Source organism: Gymnogyps californianus, chromosome 22 (genome assembly GCF_018139145.2).
Source record: "Gymnogyps californianus isolate 813 chromosome 22, ASM1813914v2, whole genome shotgun sequence".
In the NCBI taxonomy this organism is placed as follows: domain Eukaryota; kingdom Metazoa; phylum Chordata; class Aves; order Accipitriformes; family Cathartidae; genus Gymnogyps; species Gymnogyps californianus.
Window position 1 is genome coordinate 6,142,511 of NC_059492.1, and position 20,830 is coordinate 6,163,340.

The following is a 20,830-nucleotide window of genomic DNA, read 5'->3' on the forward strand; positions in this document are numbered from 1 at the left end:
ACTGCAAAAACCTTCTTTGCTAAATATCTGCATTATACCCAGCAAAACGTACACTTGATCTTAGTCAATTCCTGTAAATACACATACATAAATTGGATTATTAGCCATTTCCTACACCACCACCTTCTCTGGCAATAGCAGCATAATGCTTTAATAATCATAATACAAGTCATTATGCCTAATATTAGATACAGGCCCCAGACCAGCTAGATGAGATCTAAACAGATGACAAAGAAGTGCAAGAGACAGACAACCACATTTTCATTGTTTGCATATACTTAAACTGCAGCAAATACGCACAAACACAGGAAATCCAGACCTCTTCCACCACAGGCAAAGCACAAACTTACCCTCTAAAGTGTGCTCAGAGTGCAGCCAAGCAATTGCTGCACAGCACATTCCTTTCTCTAAACCTTCAGGGGACACATCGACGCTGGAGGTGTGACAAGAGGGTACAGCCACCCGCGCTGAGCTGCAGTACCAAGGCTGCTCCCCTCCCCGCAGGAGTTCCCATCCTGTCACCTCAGACAGCCCCCAAGCAACTTATCTAAGGACTCACAGAAAAACATGCAGGAGATCACAGACAGTATTTTAAACAAAGTCAAACCTACCCAAAGCTTCAGAGCAATCACTGAGCTATTTAAGGGAAGATGAGGCTGGGACATGTGTGCCACAAAGCAGGTTCAGTGCCATCCAGTACCCGCCTGGAGACTTCCTTATCATCAGACACCGTCTTGGGATGTTTGAGGTGCTCACCTTGAAAAGCTTTGGTATTTTCAGCGTAGCTGAGCACCCACAGGGATGCTTGCCACTGAAGAAAGCTTTAAAGCAGGTACCACAAAACAGCCGTAATCAGCAGATATTCCTGAGAAGTGCTAGCCAAGGGATTTAGTCAGCTCTGAGCAGATACTGACACAAAGCACATGATCAACAGAGCTCAGTCTCCTTAAGGACTGGAGCCCAAGCTGCTTTGAGGGATATTCTTCTTTTACATATATTTATAGAGAAGAATTTATAGAGAAGAATTTCATTAATCCTTTCACATCTCTCAGCTAGTACAAAATGAGGGGGAAGAGAACCCCAAGTCTTAAAGACAAGAAAGTCTGGGGATAATGATATAAGATAACATATGTACTACATACCCCTCTCCATGTGCAGTGCATCCTTGCCCTAGTAGAGAAGGGCCACGATTAGGATGGCCACTCTAACCTCAAAGGAGAACAGGGCAGCTACTGCCATCCTTCCAATTTTTCTTCCTAGCCTGAAGACCCCCACATTGTCCTGTCTAATCTAACAGGCTCTTTTTCATAGAATCATCATAGAATCATAGAATGGTTTGGGTTGGAAGGGACCTTAAAGATCATCTGGTTCTAACCCTCCTGCCATGGGCAGGGACACCTTCCACTAGACCAGGTTGCTCAAAGCCCCATCCAACCTGGCCTTGAACACTTCCAGGCAGGGGGCATCCACCACCTCTCTGAGCAACCTGTGCCAGTGCCTCACCACCCTCACAGTAAAGAATTTCTTCCTTACATCTAATCTAAATCTACCCTCTTGCAGTTTAAAACCGTTACCCCTCGTCTTATCACTACACTCCCTGATAAAGGGTCCCTCCCCAGCTTTCCTGTAGGCTCCCTTTAGGTACTGGAAGGCTGCTATAAGGTCTCCCCGGAGCCTTCTCTCCTCCAGGCTGAACAACCCCAACTCTCTCAGCCTGTCTTCATAGGAGAGGCGCTCCAGCCCTCGGATCATCTTCATGGCCTCCTCTGGACTCGCTCCGACAGGTCCATGTCCTTCTTATGGCGCGGGCCCCAAAGCTGGACACAGTACTGCAGGTGGGGTCTCATGAGAGCAGAGTAGAGGGGAAGAATGCCCTCCCTCGACCTGCTGGCCACGCTTCTTTTGATGCAGCCCAGGATACAGTTGGCTTTCTGGACTGTGAGCACACATTGTCGGATCACATTCAGTTTTTCATCCACTAATACCCCCAAGTCCTCCTCTGCAGGGCTGCTCTCAGCCCACTCATCGCCCAGCCTGTGTTTGTGTTTGGGATGGCCCCGACCCATGTGCAGGACCTTGCACTTGGCCTTGCTGAACTTCATGAGGTTCGCACGGGCCCACCTCTCAAGCCTGTCCAGGTCCCTCTGGATGACACCCCTTCCCTCCAGCGTGTCGACCGCACCACACAGCTCGGTGTCATCGGCAAACTTGCTGAGGGTGCGCTCAATCCCACTGTGCACGTCGCCGACAAAGACACACTGCTACTTTTTCATGCTGCTACTTTTTTCTCCTCCTGTTCTCTGCTCAGTAGAATTTAATTTCTCACCTGTCATGGAAATCTAGGCCCAAGGTCCCATGACAGAAACTGCGATAGCAGTTAAAAGAGTTGTAAATGCATTATTTTATTAACATGTCTCAAATAGCTACTCAACTGCAATTGCTCTGCTTGACATATGGACACTTAGACCTGCAATGCCCTTTCCCTTTCAAGACTTATTGCAGGATTCGCACCCAACAGGTCAGGGACCAAATGAAACTCATAACAGGATTCTCCAGGGAGCAGTTGTGTGTGCCGAGACCAACGTGCAGCACAGCAGATACAGCTGTGGGGACCGCTGAAGGCAAGAGGGTTAAGGGACCCTGGCTCATGAAAAAACCCAGAGCATCTATTTTTAAAGAGGGGACAGTGAATGACAACACAGGAGATTTTTTAATAAGTGCAGGCCAAGTGAAGCTTACTTAATGTGCTGAGTTAGTGGTCTCGTAAATATTACCATTATATAATATTCCATAGCTTGAAAATACATATGAATTATACTCCAGATGAAATTTAATTTTGTTTATTTGTGTACATCTCTGGACCAGATTAAAACTATTTATAATGCTTAGGAAATGAAATATTTAGCTGCAAGATACTTCAGTAGAATGGTTTATTTGGCTGCAAGTCTATCTGCCATATTACCAATAATTAAAACTAGGTTTTCATAGACAGAGGGGAAAAAAGGTTTTTAGCTATACTTTCAAGCTGAATCATATCAACATGTTTAAAGAGGAGATATGAGCTCCAGTTTTTTCCCCCCTACGGGCAAAAATTATTAAAAAATGGGAAAAGTGAGTCATCTGAATTTAATTATCAGGCTCTGAGTTGTGAGGGCCAGCTTTGAAAAATGAAATTCAAAATAAGACTCTCTAATTCCGCTTATGGGACTGGAAAGTTTACTTCTCAAGAATACTAAGCAAGATCCCTTTGAATTGACTGGCGTATTTATCTTGCCCACGTGTGTTTCATAGCACTATAAAAATGCAGGATGAACCTCAAAAAGCAGGAACAGCTTCTTCTACGAGCCCTGGATGAAATTCATGTTTGTGTGACCTGTGCCTCGCTCATTAGCACAGTGCATCTCGCCTGGGCTGCTCTACCAGCTGATTCAAACAAGAGTCCACTGCTGTTATGGCACACAGAGTTCATCCAACTCCCAGTGAAAATACATTTGGAGGAAAAGCATCATTAAAGATGCGGCACATGGGCACTTACGGGGGGAAGGGGGAAGAAGGAAAGTAAATACATCATTATTCCCTCTGACAATGCCCCCAAACTGATGTCTGTAAAACATACTACCTTTAAAACAGCTACTAAATCTCCTTTTTAAAAGAGTGCGTGTGCACGTACATGTACTACTGAAAGTCAAAGGGCTTAATTTTCTAAGACACATTTGCCATTTTTAAAGTTCTACCATGCTGTATTTATGGGTAGTTTATTTTTTTCCTAGCAGGTTCACTCTGACAGTCATTGTTTTATTTTTGATATGACAAGACACAGTGCTGCACTGGCAACACCTCCAGGCTGAATAATGTTTCTTAACTAGATATGTTCTTCTTTACCACATACCACAGATGACTGATCCTCACTGCAGTACATAATGGCTAAAAACTAACGGTGCCCTAAAATATTAATGCATGCTAATAAAACCAGTTTTTTTTCATGAAACAGCAACATCTAATTTTCAAAGGGGTCCTGGGAACAGTAAACAATAGGTACATGGTAAATGGCAAGTTCTGTCACATCAATACATCCTAAACATTCAAATCCTATTCCCCCATAATTGCCAGGCAAGTATAAATTATTTAAATGAATGTTATTTGTGGCTGCAACAGAATCCTCAAATAATCGTAATTTAACTTCCTGCTGATAATCCCAGACACCACCTAATTATTTCAAACACTTAATTCTTCCCTTGCAGAGGGATGTCGGGTTTAAGACTACTCCCATTTGCTGCTAGTTAGGACTTTTAACTGTTTGTTGAGTGCGATCACAGTGCAGAAGATCACAGTAGCTAGATAACTAGAGGCAGAGTTGTCCTTTGCTATAAAAGCAACATAAGCAATATGTCAAACTCCTTCTGCAAGCCCTCACTTCAGACTTCATAGCACTGATCATTTGGGTAGCTCTTGTATATCAGAAAAAGTCAGTGTTGCATTTATTATACATAAAAACAGCACTTCTGAAAGCATTGCTCAAGCAAACAGTGGGATGAGAGGGGTACTGAAATTCTGCACACAGCCTTTTGTCTAAAGGACAAACTGATCTGTAGAAACATTTGCCAAAAGTTCATTAACAGTAAAGTCAACTTGTCAGCATCGTATTTAGCAATAATCAGAAAACAATTTAGCAAAAACAAGGTTTGAGCCTGACAACATTTGAGCAGGGTTTCTTGGGTTTTGAAGTGTTGACTGGTTTGGGGGTTTTTTTGGTTTTTTTAAATTCTTTATTTCTTCTAACCAGCTACACTGTGAAATCTTATTGCAGAGAATACGATTTAAAGTAGACAATAGTCACTGCAAAGTTTACCAAGCAAATAAAAAGCATCCCAGGGAGTTTCATTAGAAGGCAGCAGCTATCTGTGACTGGGAATAACCGGGAACTACCCTCATTCAGGCACCAACTCTGTTCACTCTGAACATCCTATAAAGTTTGGATCTGCGCACACAAAACATCAACAGGTACTACATGACTGTACAGACCACAAAGTATGGTCAGTAGTAACCTACCAGAGCGAAGATCCCTCTGTTCCAGCAACTTCTAAAACATCATATCCATCTTCCAGCTGAAAATCCATGAAAACCAGAGCAATAGTGTCTCCAGGTTCAGCGAGAATAGTCCACGTGCAGTCTGCGTTATTGCCATACTCCAAAGGAAAATGAGGGCTTGAGATAATTCCGCTCTGTCCCCGCAAAGTCCCTCCACAAGCATCATCAGCTGGAAACAGAATGCAAGTTATCAGATTTTGCTGAAATGCAAAGCAGTACATCAAAAAAGAATAAGTCCAAATTCAAAGCAAAGCTTTCACAGCTTTTGTCAGGGTGTGTTTTACTACACACTATTAAGAGACAAAGATGTTGAGGGATGCAAAATCCTGTTAGGTCAGCCAGTGTCTTCTGGCAAGTGCCAGCTTATTCCCCACCGTACGCTTACTAGTGATTTGTTTTGTCTCATTTTAAACACCCCAAGTGACAGAGCTTCTACCACTTCCCTGGGGAGGCAGTTCTCAGCATAACACGTCTCGCTGTCAGGACACTATTTCCTCACATGTTGTTGCCTGAGTTTTCTGTTCCATCCCTTATTCCCGATTAGGATCCTCCGAGGTGTTTCCTGCAACTCTCCCATCTGTGTAGCCAGCCAAGCAGGAGGAAAACCACCAGGAATTCAGCAACTGAGGAGGGTTTCACATACATGTGAAAACTCTCCCATCACAGTGGGGAGAGAGGTTGGTTTCCATCTCACATAGATCTCAGCACCTTCATCAGCAACAGAAACACCTCCAAGGGTTGGGACAGCAAGACTTAGAGTTCAAGCACTATACTTAATAGAAATCTAATAGAAAAGGAGTGGAGTATCCCACACACCTGCCTTACTGTTTGCTCTGATTTCTTAAGGAAATGTATGTTGTTACCAAAATGATAGTGGTAAAAACTTAACCACTTGTTCAGAAATCTAGCAGTGACACTTCCTGGTCATATACTGGATCTCCTGTTTGCTGCAGGTTCTCTCATTTTTACAACCTGAATTTTACCAGCAGGAGCTATTAGAACAATTAAAGGAGGAGGATCTAAAGAAAACATGGGCAGGAAGATAAAGGAAACCAAGAATTAATTTGACAAGCATCAAGGCAGCTCACTGCTCTCGTACATGCAGCATCAGCTCAGCATTTATTTAGAACGCTGCTAAGAAAAGCCTGTTAACTCTACAACATGTATTACAGACCAGCATTTCAGATGCCTTAGTCAAGGAGCTTGGGGCTTTACATTATAAACACTTATTTTCATTACAATCTATTTTTAAAAAAACCCTTCCAAACTGAAATTTGACACAGGCAAGAACATTTGTTAAGTGCAATGGGTCATCAGCACCTAAGGAAAGGGCAGGACAATTCTACGGGGCTGCTCAGGAGGATTCTTCAGCTTGTAGATTTTTTCAGGAATTAGTGTCTCATTCATGCTATCAGCAGGTTTTATCAGCAGAGCTAAAACTTGCAGCCTCTAACTCATGAAACTTGAAAGACAAAGACAAACATACATGCCAACTTTTCTTTCTCATGGCCATCTGCTATCCCAGTGCAGCCAGCCACCCGAACAAGCAGAAGGCATAGGCAGACACATGCTTCCCAGCGACTGATGGCAAGTGATTGAGATAGGAACACCCCAGGCCGTAACATATTGTTTGTATTGCATTAACACACTACGCAGGTTGCACTGGCACCTCTAAGCCCCTGCAGAGATCATGGCCCTTTGCAACTGCTTCTGTGCTCAGATGGCACATCACTGATTATTGCAGAGCTCACAGCAAGCAGGAAAGGCAGGGGAAAAAAAAAAGATAAAAAACCAGACACATAGGCAGACATGCAACTACTACTGGGCCATTCCAGCAGCCAAAACTAGGACTGAAAAAGGCCACTGAAATCCCAACTCGATGCTCTATTCTCCCTTGTATTCTATTGCAACAGTCAAAGTTATCTATTTTCTGCAATTATTGTCAGTGAATTAAAGTAATTCACAGACACTGAAGTGCAGTTAGAATCATCGATAAATTTAGGCTGAGAGATCTCTCATCTAGTCCAAGCACCAGAAAATCCTTCAAACTTCAATGCATCATACGCAAGATTCACAGTGGGACCTCCAAAGAAGGTCTATGCAACAAGTAAAAGGCCTACTCCAAACTCCTCCCTCTTGCCAGACAGAATGAAAATGCTTTTTAGAGGATGAATGGATTCTAGCCAAAGAGGATAAGCATAATTCACCAGTTTACTGGAATGTTCAAATTTAATTTCTCATGAGTAAGTGCCCCTGCAGACGCTAGAAAGAAATAAGATGCAAAAAAGATTCCTAGCCAGTGAACTCTCAGACCACATGCCCAGCAGCAAGACAGAGAGAGCAGGAACAAGGTCATTAGCTGCTTCAGCAATGCACAGGGATCTGAAGAGGCAATTTATTCTTAAGATAGGCTTACCTCCAGAGGGGCAGCTATCTCCTACGTAACATGTTAAACATCGTTGTCGCTTGGCTGCTATCAGCCCTAGGCAACCATTCAAAGTACCTTTGCAAATAAGGTCCTGCACTGCTACCATGAGACATCTGCAAGCAATCCAGCCTCTGTATGTGAACACCACGTTCAAGGGCATAGGTACTCTTGGCCAAACACTTGCTTCTCACTATGATCATGCATTCGTGCAGCTCAGGTCTACACAGAACCCTTAAACACACACACCCAAGAGCAAATGCAACAAGGATTTGGAAGAAGCAACTCCTATCAACAAGTGCTCAGCCACATTTACTATTAGGGTCTGGGAAATGTGAGACTGGATCTGGTACATTAAAGTTGTTCTTGTACTAGAAGGAATACAGGAGGGGATGGAGAATATGCTGAAGAATCTTGACTCAATGCTGTATTAGAATTCTTAAACAAGGGGACTACTTTTTTTTTTACGGGACTAAGCTAACTCACAGTAGCTGAAGATCTAGCCAAAGGTATGGTGGTTTTGGTCTTTTTTTTTTTTAATTAAAAGGGGAGTTTTTAATTTAAATTCCTTCAAAATTTTTCATTGCAAAAGGTATTTAATGGAAAAAGTATTCCCTTCCCATCGACCTCTAAATACACACTTCCTAAGTTTGTAGAGGTTGTTACTGTTTAAACATATTCTACAATCTTCTAAAATCTTCTTGAACAGCCGTTCAATTATTTTGGGCACAGTGTAGTCTAAGCAGCTGTTTGAGTTATAGTAAGACAGACCACTTTTAATGAGATTATACATATTTGATACACTTAAAATATAGCTTCGCAAACATTCTCAACTTTTCAGCTGGCTTACTGCATTTTTACTCAACCGCCTACCAGAATCATAAACCTATCAGTTCTACTTAAATTCAGCAAACAATCTGGGCAAGACTCCTCTCCGCACACATGAAAGCGCTTTACAAAACAGATTCAGACATTTCTGGATATTCTTTTGGTGCTTCAAATGCACCATTTTGCTTTATTTGAAATTAACTGACCCAGGTGAGGGTTGTTGCTCCCATGGCTACAGCAGAACAGAAGATAGCATTCCAAGTTTGCTGGAGTTTTGCCTCCAGCATACCAACTGTCAAGATAAAAATATAGCTAGACTTGTAGGACTCAGCTTAAGGCCCCATTTAGATTAAGTACTAGGCCTCATTTCATTCTGTGAATACAGAACAACTGTGCAGAAAGCATGTAAAAACACACAAGATGCAATGAAGAAACCATTCCAGATATTTCTGACACACATTATATAGATGGGATAAATGTCAACTTAGTCCAGATTTTACAGTCTGACCCAGACTCGCTGAGGACTTTCAGTCCTCGAGGCAAATTTCCAAGTTACACATGGTCTACCAGGCACAGCCAAGCTTCTCTTCTGGGCAGCCACAGCTGCCACCCAGTTCCATGCTTTCCTACATTGCAGATCAGCACGGAGATGTCATTTGTGGCTGCTTTGGTGCTCCCTGAATGAGATCACCACAGTTTTAATCCTTCCTGCCATGCAAGCAAGAAACGTAACTCACCAGAACAGAGTCTGTGCAGACTGAATTTATAGTCTCTTCTAGCTCAGAGTCCAAGAATCAATTTTGATATAACTGTGCTTTCAAAACCACTGGCAAGCTGCAGCACTAACTACTCTCACTGGCTCTGCAAAGACACATTTCACCAAGCTATTCTTTCTGCATCTGGAATTCCTTCCTACATTCCTTTCTCATTGAGATTACACTGGTCCTTTATAAAAAAACCCTGTACTTTGAAACTGAGAGTTGGGTAAAGGGAGTGCAGACAACTCCTATGAAGAAAAAGCAGCTAAGCCACAGCACTCCTTCAAAGCATTGCTGTCCTGGCACATCCTCTCAAACACCTTTGTCTCATTCTTTTCTACCATGCATTTCTTTGCATCTTTGATTATTTCAATGCACAAAGACTGGAATAGAGACAAGGCTACCAATATATAAAAAAGGATGTTACAAAGCAGAAGACAAGCACAAAGAAAAGAGCATAAAGAAACCAAAAGAGGATATCGATCAGCATGGCAGAAACTTACACTGTTTTCAACACTTGTCTCATACCTCTGCCATTATACTGGAGAGGAGGGGAAGAAGGAAAGGGCAGAGTCCCCAGACCGAACACTGTCCTTTGCAGTGACATTAGACAAGTCTATTCCTGAGACAGCAGCTCCCGAGATTAACACCTGCTCAGCCAGAGGGCACTTTTCATCTCCATTTGTCAGGATCTGGCCCAGCAGCGTGACCCACCTCCAACTTATATTACAAAATAAAAGAATACGTACAAATACATTTAACAAACTTTCAGGTGACAATTACCAGTAAGCCAATATTAATAGAATTAAGTATAAGCTACATAGGCCACAAAGATCTTTTCTCTCTCAAGGAAATATATATTCTTCTTCAGGCAACAGTTTTGAAAACATTATCTTCCCTGCAGAAGGTGGCGTAAACCTGTTCGTCAATATGCAAATCTCTTTGCCCCTTGCAACAGCCAAAGTCTGTATCACCAGTTTATCAGCCAAGCATGAATGTCTGACTGCTGAAAGCCTACTTATGGTAGAAGGAGTGCAGCTGGTTTTCAAATTCAGCAAGTCAATTTGCAGACTGTCTTTGCTACTTTCTACTTTCCTGGAACAAGATATAAATGTTACATGAGAAGATTTCTGGTTCCTGCCTCCAAAAAATGCCTTGGAAGTTTTACTTGAGGTAAAGTCTTGAAGGATCAGGACCAAATCTATTTAAAAAAAAAAGAAAAAAAAGAGTGGCTACCTGCAGGCACTTTGCTACACAAGTGCACCTGAACAAGCACATATTTTGCTGCCATCAGAGCAATTCACACAGCACTGATGCAAGCACCATAGAATTGAACACTCCTCCATTCTGAAGTATATCAGATGCCGCCATCATCATTGCTGGATTCAAGATTGAAACAGTAGTGTTAAAATTGAGTTTGGCAGTTCAAGACAAAAATGCAAAAATGGTCTTTTACTCCCATCTGCAGCAGGGATCACAAAAATTACAACGATGCTAACCCTCGACTTCAACACCCATTGGGGTCAGAAGTCAATCCCTCCCTTACTGGGATCTACTACACAAGTGTCTGAATAGCAGCAGGGCAAGGAGAAGATACCACCTTCCTCCAAAGGAAGGCCGCTATCAGAGAAACACTGTCAGACTGGAGGAAACACTGCACCATTGACACAGATAATTTCCTTCTCTTCTAAAAAGGGTATTGCTTTGCATATTCGCAAGGTTGATTTTCAGTGAATGTCTTTCCTGCACACACTTCCAGTGAAATTAGAAAAAAATAATTTAAAAAAGGTTACAACGAGAGTCCTAATTTGAAGGAAAAGCAAAGAATCATAATTGATCACACTGAAACGGCAATGATAACTGTCCTTCTCCAGTGTCAGTTCAGCTGTACGAACCATTCCTTCAGTGGTATAATGCCCTTGGCCCCAAAACAGTAGGTAAGCATACAAGAAATAGACTAAGTAGCACATATGACTGCTGTGTAACTCATTCAAGTGAGTATTAAAAACACACCAAACAAACAATATTTGCTCACTTTAAATTCAAGATCTATGCTACAGCTTAGAACTGCTGATTGATTGCGCAAGCAGAGTCAATAAAAAGAATCAATATAAGATGCTCTGCTGAAGTACACAAGGAATTGAGGGGAAGAGACTTCAAAGCAGCAGCAACTGTTTTGGTATAACACAGACACTTGTATATTTACAGACTCTCTGGGGCCACGAGGGACCAGAGAATTAGGCAAGCTCTCTATACTGATAAAGGAATCTAAGTTTCTCTACCCCAAAAGGCCTTGCAAGAAAGCTGGCCAGCCTTTTCAAACAAAGGCCAGATTTTACCTCCCATATAGCATCCCCTGTCTGAGGCTGCCAGCAACCCACAGCACATCAGCACTCTGCACAGACTCACATTTCTTGACAGGCAAAGCACCAGAATCACTGTGGAACATGCTACGAGGGAAGCCAGCTTGACATCGCAGAAAGCAGAAAATCCAGTGTCATTTTCTAGTGTGTGATCTAGAAAACCTGCATAGTCTTGGGTAGGTGCCTTATCTTATGGATAATACTCCTGCTTCTGCCCACCCCTCCACTTTAGACAAAGAAATTGAAGTTAAAGTAGCTGTGCAGCATTTTGAATACTTTGAGCACTTCATAACCTTCCTATTATTCACCAAAACCCTGGCAGCTTTAAGGAATCCAATAAAAAGTAACCTCAATATTAACTACATCATGTTTAGTTTTCAAGTCTTAAATCAAGCTTACAGTCCATGAAGTTTTTCCCAACCCCAAATAGCTCATTAAATCCTGTTTCATTGTGGCTTGTTCCAGATGAAGAGAGGACACTTTACCTCTGCAGAAGGGGAGAGGAAAATCCCAGGAGGCACTGTTTTCCGAATTGGCATGGCATGTGAGCAACGCGTGTCCTTCCAAAAAGAAGCCTGGATTACAGCTGTATCTCACTTTGTCCCCGATGCTGAACGTTGTCCCTTGCTGAATCCCATTCTGCAGCCTTCCTGGATTTCCGCACGTATGACTTGGTAGAACTGCCAAAGAAAGTTGCTTCTGGTTAGGGACAGTGCATTGTAACAGAGCTGTCAGGTGAAGAATCCAGAGGGAAGGCTAGTCTCAAAGTAAATACACCACTTAAAATGTAAAGAGCAAATAACCACAAAACTTACCCTGCTGGATTGCACCAGAATTCATTAGGGCAGTTACAGTTAACATTTAAGTACCATTTCTACTGAGTATATATATGGAAGCAAAAAATCACTCCCCAAGCTATCGAGTCAGAAACAAGATCCACTCTTTCCTGATCAGTTTTACCCGTTTCTAAACCAAAGCATCCCTCTTTCCTATGCCCCCCTGCAGTTCTATTTAACATGATTGCAGTTGATTAGAATCCAGAGATGACATTCCTGTTTGAAGTAACATTTTTCAACAGACCTTTGCTGGGCACCTCAAAGGCCCCTGCAATGTAAGCAGAGTTGTGTTACACCTTAGAACCACACAGAAGACAGCAAAAGCTGTTGTTAGGAACTATCACCTAGACAAAAAGAGCAACATTTCAGCCCACCAGGATTTATACTTCATTACACGGTGTTTAATCCACATTTCACACATATGCATCAAAACAAACCCCGAACAATGCAGCTGGACCCAGCTCCACTGAAGGCACAATACAGTCCAACAAAAGTCTGCAGCAGAAGGAATATGGGATACTTGAATATAAGATAGACAAGTTGCAGCTAAAAGGCTAGTAAATCCTTAACCAATGCCTCTGTACAGCAGTTTCAGAGAATTTAAATAAAACTCTACGGGTTCCCATAAGCCACTCTAAAAAGATCCACTCAAATCATGGTTTTAGAGCCCAATATAAAACCCAATGAAGACAACCAAGACTAAGAATGACTTAATCAAATTTGAATCAGGCCCTTCTGCAGCATCTTGTATTACAGTTCTTTTTCATTAAGGCTGAAACATCAGAGGAAGGAAAACATAGTCATTCAAAGCTGAGTGATGGTTTATCATTGGAAACAATTTTGTCAGGGGCATGAACAAAACCAGATGAATTTCTACGAGCAAAGGGAGGTTTAGTCTGCAGCTCTGCCAAGAAAAAGAGGAAGATTAAAAGGAAAATGATATGCTAGAGTACACGGCATGCAGCAGAATAAAATACAACCAAAACTGTGCGTAAGCATGTGAAACGAAACATAAATCCATAACACTAACTGATGCAAAGACACTACCTTTCTGTCCTGCCATGGGACAGTGCTTTAGAATCAGGATTTGAAACTTCCCTGCTCTGCCTCTAGTACGGGCCTTCCCCTGCCAGCAGCCCCGGCTGCCTCCTCAGAGCAGCGTTCAGGGACCCTAAGAGGGCTCTCCACAGCAGATACGCAGACAGCATGCCTCGCAGCGAGGGAAATGAAAGACTAATCTGTAATGAATATAGGATTAGGCTTCCTGCATCCAGACCGACAACCTTGTTTTCTAGTTAACCCACTTCCAGATTAAATGCCACCTTACCACCGTAAGCTTGATTAATTTTAATGGCACATACATGTCAACTCCTGCATTGCTTCAGTTTCTTTTTTTTAAATGCTGCGACTGCAAGCTCTCGCCACACATCTGTGTGCGGAGGAGCAGCCTTTCCCAGAGCCCCAGAAGAGCGCAGCCAGCACCCCGGGGACGCAGCCCTGGGCTCCAGTCTCCCCACGCAGCCTTTCATCGCGCAGCAATGGGGGGGCCAGGTACAAGCTCTGACAGACGAGACTTCTTCCCCTTGCTCCCTCCCGCAAAATACTATTTACATCCTTCCACAAAGTGCCTGGAGCTGGGAAGTTCAGCAGCAACTTTCACATAGAAATATTAATGACCATGCAGGTTTTGTAAGCCGGGGGGATGCTATCAAATAAGTCAGATAGGTTGAAAAGCAGTGTAGAACTAATGTTTCATTTTCTGTAATGATACTCAAAACCCCAATTTAATTAAATTACCAATGTCACTTTTTTTAAAAATGAACCCATTCCTGCTTTTATGCTTCCATCCTTTAAAATTAATGACTAGAACTTTGCTATAAATAAAAATCTATCATTTTTAAAAGTCAATCTCTAACACTAGCTGCTCTCTACTTAATGAACTGTGAAGAATCAGACAACCCTGACCTGCATCGTATCTTAAAATCATATTTGAAAAACAGGATCTCATTTAAAAATTCTGCTTCATTTGGCTGCCTTAACTAATATCTTGTTACAGGACAGACAACACACACATGCTTTTTGGGGGAGGCAACATTAACTCCTTTTAACTCCTTGATTGCTTTGGATTCAGTGGGGTTGCTGCAGGAACCAATAAGCATTGATTTTTTTTTTTTTTTTTAAAAACACCAATGCACATCTGCAGAAGACAAACACTTCTTCAAATTGCTGCCTCATGGACCAAAAGACCTGCTTCCAAGGAGGCTGGTGCTACATCCAGAGCCGGGTTCGGCATAAGCAGCAGACAGAGCTGCCTGTATGAGGATCTGCTGTCAGTCATGCCCTTGAGGCACTTGTGCAGAAGATGAATTTGGTCAGCCCCCAAACACGAGCTGATGAAGTACACCTTCCCCTACAGAGGGAGGGAGAAGAGTCAAAGGACACCACATCTGTGCTTCCTGAGAAAGCACAGCTTCACAAAACCCCTACACAGACCGCGAGGTGGGAGTGCAAACAGCTGGGGTGCAGAGTCTGGAGATGTCCTCGTAACCCCCCTGACCGGTTCACTCGGCACGGGAGGTCCGTGCCTTTGTTTCACTGCTGAGTGTGACTCCCTGAGCTGGTGCAGCAACTGCTTTCACAGCAATGGATTTGTGATTCTACTCCAACATTCCTGAGAAGAGATAATATTATTGCTCATACTTGGCTGCCTCTAACAGCCAGACTCTGATTGCTTGAGAGATTAATAGAACTGTATTATTTACATCAGATGTCGCACAGAATAATATTATTAAAGCTTTGTCTTACCCATTTACCAATTCCACTGTAGATTAGTAGCATGGATTTTTTTCCTCCCCATAAAAGCTTTGTTCCCGGCAATCAACATAATATTTTCCAGTGATTGTATGGAAATGAATGCAGCCACAGACCAGATTTGTACAGATGAATAGAAGGTCCTGTTAGTCATTTTGTAGCTAAGTCTGTTTCTTTCCATGATGAATTTAGAGCAGTTTATTTTATTTGTCTTGAACAGCTGCCAAACCATTATCTTATTTTATGACAGAGGAAAGGGATAGGATTATTCTACTGCAGTTGCACCTGGAAGAGCTTCTCAACATACCTCAAACATCACTGTCCCAAGCGCTATTCAGATATACTGCCCTGGAGACCTCACTCCCCAAGATGACACAGTAGAGGAACCATAATCATGGTGTTAATTGCCAGCAGAGACACAAACAGAACCAGACCAGAACCTCTGGAGAGGAGACTAGGTGACAACTGCAACAGTCTTAAGAGGTAACATGAGATAGGATGATCTGAGAGCAAGGTAGAAATGGCATCTTTTCAGCAAGAAACTATGAAGTGTCAGGACATGGAAAACATCAGTCCTGAATAAACCCACTAAAACCTAAAACTCTCCCACTTTCTGCAGTTTTCAATCTATCCTTCAAATACACTTATTTGTCAAAAAGAAACCTGTAGGGCACAAGACCAGTCTCTGCCCAACTTAACTCCCTCCTGCTCCAAACTTCCTCTGCTTTGTTTTCTCTTGCCTTTCAGTTTTGGTCTCTCTTGTCCTATCCTTTGGAACCCGCACATGCTCCACCAATTTCTCTCACCCTTCATCTTACCCTGGGAGCATCATCTAAGGTCTTGTGTGTTATGTAGCTTTTATAGAGCAATGAAGATGCATTTCCCTCATGGAGCCAGATCTATTAGTACAAGACCAGAGGTGTGTCTCAGATTTCATAGTGTGTTGCTTGAAAATGAACTGAACAAATTGGAAATGGAAACAACAGATTTGAGAAGTGTGCGCCATCCATTCCTGTGAGCTGCTAAAGAGTAGCTACAGAGCTACCAGAATTGCTGATCTGCATCAGAAGCTTCATACCATTCACTGACTAATTTTTACCCCTTTTCAACAGGCTCACCAGGCGGTTCCCAACTTCTCATCCCCTTGCCCAGGATTACTACACTGAAAGTTTTCAAAATCAGAAGTTTTCAAAATCAGCAGCTTTCAAAACCCAATACTTGTCAAGCTGTGTCTCCTTGTTCCAGTTCATTCAAAATTAATTAGTAGTTTTTAAGTCATTAGATGTGACTCAACGCATCTTTGGACAGCATCCCACCATCAAAACGCATTCAGTCTAATTACATCAGCCTTTCCTAAAGCCCCATAGCTCTTGTTGTCAGGAGAAAAAAGTGGGAGAAAAAAAAAAAAAGGCAGAGACGTTTCTCTTCTTGCTCATCACATTGATACATTTGAGCTACCTTACCAATTCAGGTACTTTCAAACAAAACAAACTCAAATCCATCCCTAGCTTGCTCACCATTCCAAAGAGAAATCTTCCCTGTTTCCTATTCAAATTAATCTTCAGCTCCATTTTCTCTGTTTATATTGTTTGCATATAAAATAACCCCAACATTTAATACATCTAGATACTGCATTCCAGTCTATTACCCTATTTACATAGCTAAAAGAAGCATTTTTATTGCTTGAATTATCTATGGTAGTTTATGACAGATATTTCAACGCTATCATTGTTCTAACCTTGAAATCTTATCAAGGAGTGCAACTTTTATGATATGAGGCCATACATTATCTCCTCATTCCCAACTAATTTTCCATCCTAATAATAAAGAAAGCAAGCAAGCCGTGCCAGAGCAGGCACTTATAGCTCCTGAATACAGTTATTACAGCAGGAATAATTTATAAATCCCAATGAAAGGATGCTACATAGACCAAGCAAAATAACAAAACCATTGACCTAAATAAGCTACTTGGCTCAGTCATCACTGCACATTCATTTCCAAATTAATCTCCACTATGCTTTTTTAACCCTTCTTTCCATTTTCCTACACTTCCTGAATCTAGCTGGGTTGGAAGTCAAGACATCCAGGGGAATCAACAGAAAGGTCTCTTCTGCTAGAGATCCAGGCTAGGCAGAGCGATATTTTACTCAGAAGACAATCTGCGCTGTATTTGTTACCTTCCTAGAAATTCAAGGAGAGAAACAGATTCTTTAAGGAGAATATCTCTAAGATTTCCATCACAACTTCAAAAATTAACCGAAGTACCTATGGACAGCACACCTTTGGCCAGCACAAATGTGAACTCCAGTGGGAGGGGGAGATCCACACAGACCAATTCCATCTCCCTCCATAACTTTTGGGCCAAGTACCACAGGGATACTCCACGACTCTCCAATATCTTTCACTAGTGTTTTAGTGCAATCTGTTTTCGTTCAGAAGAGTTTAACCTTCAGAATAAGTGTCCAGCGTGTGCTACAGAAAGGGAAATAAATGGTGTCTTTTTCATTTCATTTTATCCTTTTTTATGTCATGATTCATTTACCAGTACAGCCAACAGAGATAAAGCTAAATGGAAACTATTTTTTCCCCTCTAATATTTCTTTATTCTCTAAAACACAGCCAGATAGTTACTTTTGGATAATAACAGACCAGAATGGTTCATCATCCATCTTCTTTCTGGTAGTAGTTCTAGGGCTTTTTTGGAAATTCATTTTCAGTTATCAATTTACCTTCCTGGAACGTGCTACAGCAACTTCAGCGCAACTTCCAAGAGCACCACGCAAGCTGAGAGAGGATTACTTTAGATTTGATTTAGTCATCCCACTACAGAAACAGCAAAAGATTCAAAACATGAAAGCAGTAAGATCACGGGAGATACGGCAACAAACAATCCCACGTATCTTCAGAGATGCAGCGAGCAAGGTTCCTTAACAGTTGGGGCTTTATGCCACTCATTATTTATACTTTCAAATAAATGTCATTATTTGCTGAGCACAGTAGAGGAAGCCTGGCTAGAATGAGGATACAGATACTGAAGCCTGGCTACAGAGATCTTTTGCTGGGCCCTGAACATCATCATCATGCTGACAGATGCTTAGACATCAGCAGGTGCTCAGTTTCCAGAACCAGCGGTCCTCACATACCATCCCAACCTGGGATGCTCTCCTGCATCAGGAGCCTAATCAGCAAGGCACTTGAAAATGTGCTTATCTTTGTGAACATGCTCTAGTCCTGCTGCTTTTCAGTGCAACAACACTTGAACACAAGCTTAATTTAAAGTATAGGGTTAAGTGTTTTGCTTAGCAGGAATGGATTTAAGTGTATGTTTAAAGCCTTCATTGAACCGGCATTTAACAGCTGCAGAGTAACTTGAAAAAACTTCCCTAGGGAGGAGGGTGGTTTTACATTTGTTTTCTCTCTTCCTCCTTGAACTAAGGTTAACCATTCCAAGGGAAACAAAGACCTGCATCTTTCTGTAACATAAAAGACAAGCCAAGAAAAGCAATACTGCAGTGGTTATCAGCACCAGAAGACAATTGCAGGAACTAAATGAAAGCAGAATTAGAACTGCAGCCCCAGAGAGTTCAGCTGCCATATCAGATTAAGCACCTCACTCCATTATGCACATCAAGACTGAAAGCCAAGGTGTCAGTGTGAAAAAAGGGTGTCAGATTTGGAAACCCAGATTTGAACTGATTCTATCTAGACACTGGGTGCCAGTGTTGATCCGCTCTGCATTTTGCTGGCGAGTGTCCCTGGACAGGGAACGCTCTTTGTTCTGTTAAAAAAAGCCACTTCCAACTTTAGAGACCACATTCTTTATCTACTTATTGATCTTCTCTAGCTATTGGCTGATTACCCAGAAACAGAAATTGTAGCCAACTACATCTGTTTTAATAAATATTTCACAGCCGAGGAAGGGCATTCACCACAACATATCATTCCTAGTTTTTTCAGCCACTTCTCTGGAAGCAGCAGGTATCAAAGCGCAGGGCAGTCGGCAGCCCCTGCCAGGGCCCGATGTGGCTGGGAACCCAGCGGTGTTGGTGCTCCTCAGGTCTCACCTACAGCTCTGTGATCCCTGCACCCAAACACACAGACCTGCCAAGTCTTCACACCAGCATCACAGGCAACTCGATTTTCTTTCTTCTAGTGGCTTCTGCACATCTTTCCTACCCCTCACTCCTGGCTTTCAGAAGCCTTTGGAGGGGCGCAGAAGCCCGTGGAGGGGCAGCTCTGGGTCACACACCACGCTCCTGCTCCGAGCAGCAGCCCATCGTCTTCCTAAGCAAGACGGACTGAGTTAGCTCACAATTATACTGAGGTTAAACCACGAATAACCCATTTCCTCAGAAGTGGGGCCAGAAACTCCCATAATTCACAGCTTCCAGCTGCTTCAGCTTCCATGCAAGCTATATAAGGTCTGGCTCACCCCCACAAATAAGCATGGAAAAACTAGTTTGTTTTCATTTTTCAACTGCCTTCATAATTTATTCCTTCTAATTCATTCCCTCTTACAGTTATCTTTTCTGTGCCTTCTTTAGGAAGTTTGGCTACTCAGTACCACATAATGGCCAATACTGTAGGCATAACTAACTGGGACATCGACCTTACAGAGCACTACATTAACTACTCTGTGATCTTGCACAGTTTGTGGGGAAATGCCCTTGAGAACAGGACAGATGAAATAATACGCTGTTGAGTAGAACGGTCAATAGTAAAAGCAACCAGGAATGCTGAGCTCACAGCGCAGACACCTCATATCAATAACCAGAAAGCAAACACATTTCAAGGATGGTGCCACGAAAGAGTCCACTGAGCTGCCGTAGCAATTAGGTAGTCTTCTGCTACCGGCACTAGAGATTCATTATTAATTTGCGGTCATAACTGATCAAAAAATCTAGAAGGTAATTTTATCCTCTTCACTGAAAACAAAGCTAAAGTGATCTAATTATGTCATAAAAACATGCCTAGGGCTCAGTCCTGTTACCTAAATTCACAGGTGCCTATCTTGCAAAATTTGCCACAAGCATAATTTTGCAAGCTACGCAGTAACATGCACTTATCTCAGAGAACAAGTTTTTAGCCCCACATGGGATCTCCCCAATGCCTGAATATATTTAGAAGCAAGAGCTTATTCTGATTGCAAGGACTTTACTCTGATTTCAAATCTGTCTGTTACTCAAAGGTAGGTATTGTGGATCTGGGTGCTCAGACCTGCCCTATCTTTTTTTTCATACATCCCAACCTATTTAATGGACATTAAAAGGACATTTATGCAAGCTAAGATTAAGGCAGACAGGCAAGGCGAAAGGGGAAATGCCCATAAGACTAGTTTAAAAAAAAAAAGAAAAGCAACAGCCAAAAATCATGACTTGAGAGTTCAGAGAGGATGTCAAGAAAACATCCTTCAGTAGAAGGGAAGTACAGCATGCTAATGGGCTTCCCAGAGACCCTGCAGAATCACTGTCCTTGGTGATTTTCAAGATCCAGCCAAACAAAAGCACAGATGACCTGATCTAGTGTTGGTCAACACTCCTGCTTTGAGGGGGAGTCTGCAGCAGAGCCCTCCCGCAGTCCCTTTGTTACTGCAAACAGGAGACCATGTACTGCTTCCAGATCCATCAGCTCATTACAGAAACACCACCACACATATACAGAACCGAAGCACATTAACAAATAACCATGCACTGCATTCTTCAAGTGAGTTTTTCTTTGAGT

General features: G+C 42.3%; 1 protein-coding gene across 1 annotated transcript in view; it reads right to left on the reverse strand.

The window, feature by feature from the left end:
• CSMD2 (CUB and Sushi multiple domains 2) overlaps nt 1-20,830 on the reverse strand; it is a 324,356-nt gene that overhangs the window by 216,774 nt on the left and 86,752 nt on the right. Inside the window, 2 exon segments of the mRNA XM_050909729.1 lie at nt 5,050-5,257; nt 11,948-12,142. Coding sequence (XP_050765686.1) covers nt 5,050-5,257; nt 11,948-12,142 — 403 coding nt within the window.